The 5,039-nt window shown below is 39.7% G+C and overlaps 1 protein-coding gene across 1 annotated transcript; it reads left to right on the top strand.

The window, feature by feature from the left end:
- Positions 1-631: 631 nt before the first annotated feature.
- LOC131859137 (uncharacterized) lies at positions 632-2,946 on the top strand. The gene is made up of 4 exons (XM_059212688.1): positions 632-1,020; positions 1,800-2,211; positions 2,323-2,407; positions 2,471-2,946. Exons 1-4 carry the CDS (start codon positions 632-634, stop codon positions 2,944-2,946), a joined length of 1,362 nt encoding a protein of 453 aa, XP_059068671.1.
- Positions 2,947-5,039: the final 2,093 nt, after the last annotated feature.

Genomic DNA, 5,039 nt, shown 5'->3' with positions numbered 1-5,039 from the left:
CCTTTCAACATCAGGCTACATGGTATGGGGGTTGGTAACAACCTCCTCCTTACTCTCAATGGCCACAACAACAACAATATGCTTCACAGACATGGCAATAGGCATGGAGGTCACAACCGCCACACCCTACACCTTATCAACAAACCACACCATTTCCACAACCATATCTTCCACAAGCTCCACTTCCTCCACCACCCTTAATAAGTCCTTATCAACAACAACAGTTTCTTCCACCTATACCATCCTCTTCTAATCCACCACAGCCACCGAAACCTACAACTATGCCCACTCAACCAAATCCAAATCCCAACAATAAACCTTCTCAACCCATATATAATAATGAGGTGGCAAATTACCCTACATATGCAATCAATGTAGTAGAACTCGAAGGAGTTCAATTAAGATCAGGAAAGGCTCTTCAAGGGCCTACTATCACAAAAATCGAGGAAGAAGTTGAGGAGGTCCCTATAAAGGAACCCCCATTCTCTCCACCCTTTCCTAATCGCTTACTTTCCAACCTGTATCAAAGGAGCCCACACAGATTGAGTTTGATCTTATGAATGAACTTAGGAATGTCAATATCAAAATTCCTTTGTTGAAGGCCATAAAAGACATTCTGGTATACAACAAGATGGTTTGGGAGTTGTGTACCAGCAAGCAAAAGAAGAAAGAGGATCCAAAGACTGTTCAAGTTATCAGCCAACTAGCCGACTTGATGCTCGGGAGTTTGGCCATGCCCAAATATTCAGATCCAGGTAGTCTATTTATCAAGGTAAGTATTGGTAAGACTACTATTCCTAACACACTAGTAGATTTAGGTGCTACAATTAATGTAATGACAAATGAGACTAAAGAAAAATTGGCACTTAAAGGATTGAGACCTACACCAACAGTTCTTCAAATGGCTGATCGCTCATTAGTCAGACTGGAAGGGGTAATTGAGGATGTAGTACTTTCTATTGATTCATGGGATTATCCTACTGATTTTATGATTTTGCAGCCAAAAGTTAAGTTGGGGGGGTATCCCTTGATCTTGGGATGACCCTAGTTAGCTGCTACCAATGCCTTCATCAATTGTCATTCAGGTAACATGGTTATTTCTAATGGGGAGCATACTAAACAATTGACATTGTATCCTCCAGCACAACCTATGCTAGAACCGAAGATCCACTTTGGATTGACAGTGACTTAGAGGATTCATTACCAATCTTGACGATTGACCAAGCATTGGACCTGGAAGATCCTACTGAGGAGAGTATCCTTGTAAATTTTCTTCAAAATCGGTATGAATCAAATGATCTTCTGGCTAATCTGGTCTTTCCTTCCGGTATCAATCCCAATTGTCCTTTTGGAAATTTTCCTTCATTAGGTAACTCTTGATCGGTTCAATATTTCTTAACTTTACATCAGTTGTTACCTCACCAATGTTTATATAGTCCAATGTTAACCTTAGAAACTCCTAGCCATTTCAAAATCCTAGCTCTAGATTGCTCGACACAATCAACACCTATGGAAATTCTACCAGGTCATACCCTTAATATTAACCCAAATTTAAGCCTAGGACAAATCCAAGATCTGATAACTATGCTCAGGGATAACAAAGCAACATTTTCTTGGGAATACTAGGATATGCGTGGCATTCATCCTTATACTTGTACACACCACATTTACATAGACGAAGGGAGTCACCCAGTTAGACAGCCGCAAAGGAGACTAAACCTTGCGTTAAGAGAAATTGTCAAGGAGGAGTTACAAAAATTATTAAATGTTGGGTTCATTTATCCTATTTCTGATAGCAGGTGGGTATCTCCCTTAGTTGTGGTTCCCAAAAAGAATGGTAAGTGGCATATTTGTGTTGATTATAGAGCATTAAATAAAGCAACTAAAAAGGATCATTTTCCATTACCATTCATTGATCAAGTGTTGGACACTCTTGCAGGAAAGCGATTCTTTTCTTTCTTGGATGGATTCAACGGATACAATAAGATTCACATAGCACTAGAGGATCATGACAAGACTACTTTCATGTGTCCGTGGGGTACCTTTGCTTACAATGTTCTTCCTTTTGGTTTATGCAATGCTCCAGCTACTTTTCAAAGGGCAGTATTAAGTATTTTCGCTGATTTAATTAATGATTGTGTTGAGGTATATATGGATGATTTTACTGTACATGGCAATACTTTTATAGAAGCTAAGGATAATCTGGAAAAGGTACTTAAACGATGTATAGACACTAACTTGTCCTTGAGTCATGAAAAGTGTCACATGTTGATGACTGAAGGAATTGTGTTAGGTCATTTGATTTCTTCCAAAGGAATTCAGGTTGATCCTAAAAAGATCCAGATAATACAAGACTTACCAACACCATCTACCCAAAAGGATGTTAGAAGTTTCCTTGGTCATGCAGGTTATTACAGAAGATTTATCTAGAATTTTAGTAAAATTGCCTTGCCATTGTTTACCCTGTTAGCTAAAGATGTTGTCTTTTCCTGGACCCCTGAGTGTCAAGAAGCCTTTGAGACTATCAAAACTAAACTTGTTACTACACCAGTTCTTAGAGGTCCAAATTGGGAGTTACCTTTTCATATCCACACTGATGCTTCAGATGCTTCTATGGGAGCTGTTCTTGGACAAAAGGAAGATAATCTTTTCTATTCTATTTATTACATCAACAAGAACTTCACTAGAGAAGAGATAAACTATACGGTAACTGAAAAGGAGTTTTTGGCCGTTGTTTATGCTATTAATAAATTTCGGCATTATATTATTGGTTATAAAGTATTTGTTCATACATACCACTCTGCAATTCGTTTCTTAATGAATAAACCTATGGTAACTGGACGTGTTATTAGATGGTTGCTTCTCTTACAAGAATTTGATGTTACTATACTTGATAAGCCTGGTCGAGAAAATGTGGTTGCAGACTTTTTGTCTAGGTTGCAGTAGCTAGATAATGAACCTATTCCAATAGATGATGCTTTTTCGGATGAGCACCTCTTTGCTATCTCCACAAAGAGCCCTTGGTATGCAAATATTGCCAACTATCTGGTTACCTGCAAGTTTCCTCCACATTTCTCCCCTTGCGAACGTCGCAAGTTGGTGGGACTCAGTGGACATTATACCTGGATCAATGGTCTTCTCTTCCATTCCGGTATTGACAATATTATGTGTAGCTATGTTCCTAAGGAGGATGTCTTTGATATTCTTCATGCCTGCCATACTGAACCATGTGGTGGACACTTTGCTGCTCAGAGGACTGCTCAGAAAGTTCTTACTACCGGATATTATTGGCCTACTATTCATAAGGATTGTAAGCGGTATGTTCAACATTGTGATCAATGCCAGTGAATGGGTTGTTCAACCCACTTTGAAGAGATGCCATTACACCCTCAACTCTCCATTGAACCCTTATAGAAGTGGGGTCTGGATTTTGTGGGACCTATTAACCCACCTTCTAAGAACAAGGAGTACATTCTTGTTTGTACCAACTACATCACAAAGTGGGTTGAAGTTGTCGCCCTCAAACATGCACAAGACACCAAGGTGGCTGACTTTTTATATTCAAAGATTTTCACTCGCTTTTGTGTACCTCTGAAAATCACTACAGATCAAGGACCTCAGTTTACTTCAGAACTCATTGCAGCTTTAGTCAAATAATATGAAATTCGCCACCGAAAGTCTACTGGTTGTTCTTCCCATCGAGTTAGAGATCAAGATTCTTCGCACTACCTTACAAGTTGGTTTGAGTCTCTCTGATGCTCAACGGGAGCGTCTTTCTCAATTACATTCTCTGGATGAGTTACGTCAGGATGTGCTTTTTCAAACTGAAATTATCCAGAACCAGCGTGTATTATGGCATGATAAACATATCCGCCAATGCTCTTTCCAGCCTCGGGATTGGGCACTTTTGTATGACTCCCGGTTCCAAGATTTCAATGGCAAGTTTCATACATGATGGCTCGAGCCTTATGAAGTTGCGCATGTCTATGATAATGGTGCAGTTCAGCTCTGCACTATAGATGAGGAACGCCACAAGCTCCTCATCAATGGTCACCGATTGAAATTATACAAAAAGTCTCTCTCCAAAGAAGCTTTCTTCTTGTATGTCAGCAAGGAACTCACCATGGTTCCCTTTGGCTTTCTTCTGCATTGATGGAATATTTTTTTTATTTTTAAAAAGCACATAATAAAAAAATACAAAAAAAAAATATATAATAAAAAAAATTCACAAACTCCAACAATGAAAACTAGTTTCTGGCATTGTTGGCTAATTGTCCCCCATGGTTGTCTAGCACTCCGCCGATGGCCCTCGGTTTCACACCGAAGTCTTATGGATCCACCACTTTGCTTATGCGACAGGGAGTCTGTTTTCCCCCTGTCGCCTTCTTTTTTTGGGTGATGCTCCTGTTGCTTTGGATTTTGTTCCACTTACCTGGCATGCTCTTCCCTGGTGCCTTCTCCTATCGCCGTTTCTCTATAATTTTTAGGTACCTCCGACGTTCTTTTCTGATTGGTCACCGGGTGCCTTCATTTATTGCTCTCTCTACCTTGATATCGGCTTTGTCCTTGCCTTTCCTTCACACTAGTTTCCTTCTTGGCTCTTGGCATGGCAATCTCCACCGAATCTCTTCCATTACTTCTTATGATGTCACTCGGTGCACCAATGATCTTCCAGGAAGTACTTCTTTCCATTTTTAGTTATGCTCTATATTTCTTGTTTTCTGTCACTTAATTTGGCGAAACGGGACGTTTTCACCGCTAGGTTTGGGGGGAGTGTCACGGTCATTTCATTCCATAATTTATTCGACTGACATTTTTAATTTGTCATCAATATCCGATCATTTCCTTTGTCAGTCCATCATTTCCATTTCCGTTATTTGCCAAACATAATAGTCTGTCTTTATTCAATCCTGCTTCGACTTTGTGATCTGTGAAAACTCTTTGTTACCATTAAAACTGCTACTACAAATGGGAGGTGATCATACATGGTCTAAACCCTTGTCCATGACTGCACTAGTTGCTACCATTGAAGCCTACAA

Source organism: Cryptomeria japonica, chromosome 10 (genome assembly GCF_030272615.1).
Source record: "Cryptomeria japonica chromosome 10, Sugi_1.0, whole genome shotgun sequence".
NCBI classification, from domain to species: domain Eukaryota; kingdom Viridiplantae; phylum Streptophyta; class Pinopsida; order Cupressales; family Cupressaceae; genus Cryptomeria; species Cryptomeria japonica.
Note: the sequence above shows the minus strand (reverse complement) of the source record. Positions and strands in the feature narration are given on the sequence as shown.

What these genes read in the sequence shown, in the direction of transcription:
- LOC131859137 (XM_059212688.1), top strand. Translation starts at nt 632, where the DNA reads ATGGTTTGGGAGTTGTGTACCAGCAAGCAAAAGAAGAAAGAGGATCCA. An exon ending in CTAAGGATAATCTGGAAAAG is followed by an intron (nt 2,212 to 2,322) that starts GTACTTAAACGA and finishes AAAGGAATTCAG; the next exon opens with GTTGATCCTAAAAAGATCCA. An exon ending in AAGTTTCCTTGGTCATGCAG is followed by an intron (nt 2,408 to 2,470) that starts GTTATTACAGAA and finishes TTACCCTGTTAG; the next exon opens with CTAAAGATGTTGTCTTTTCC.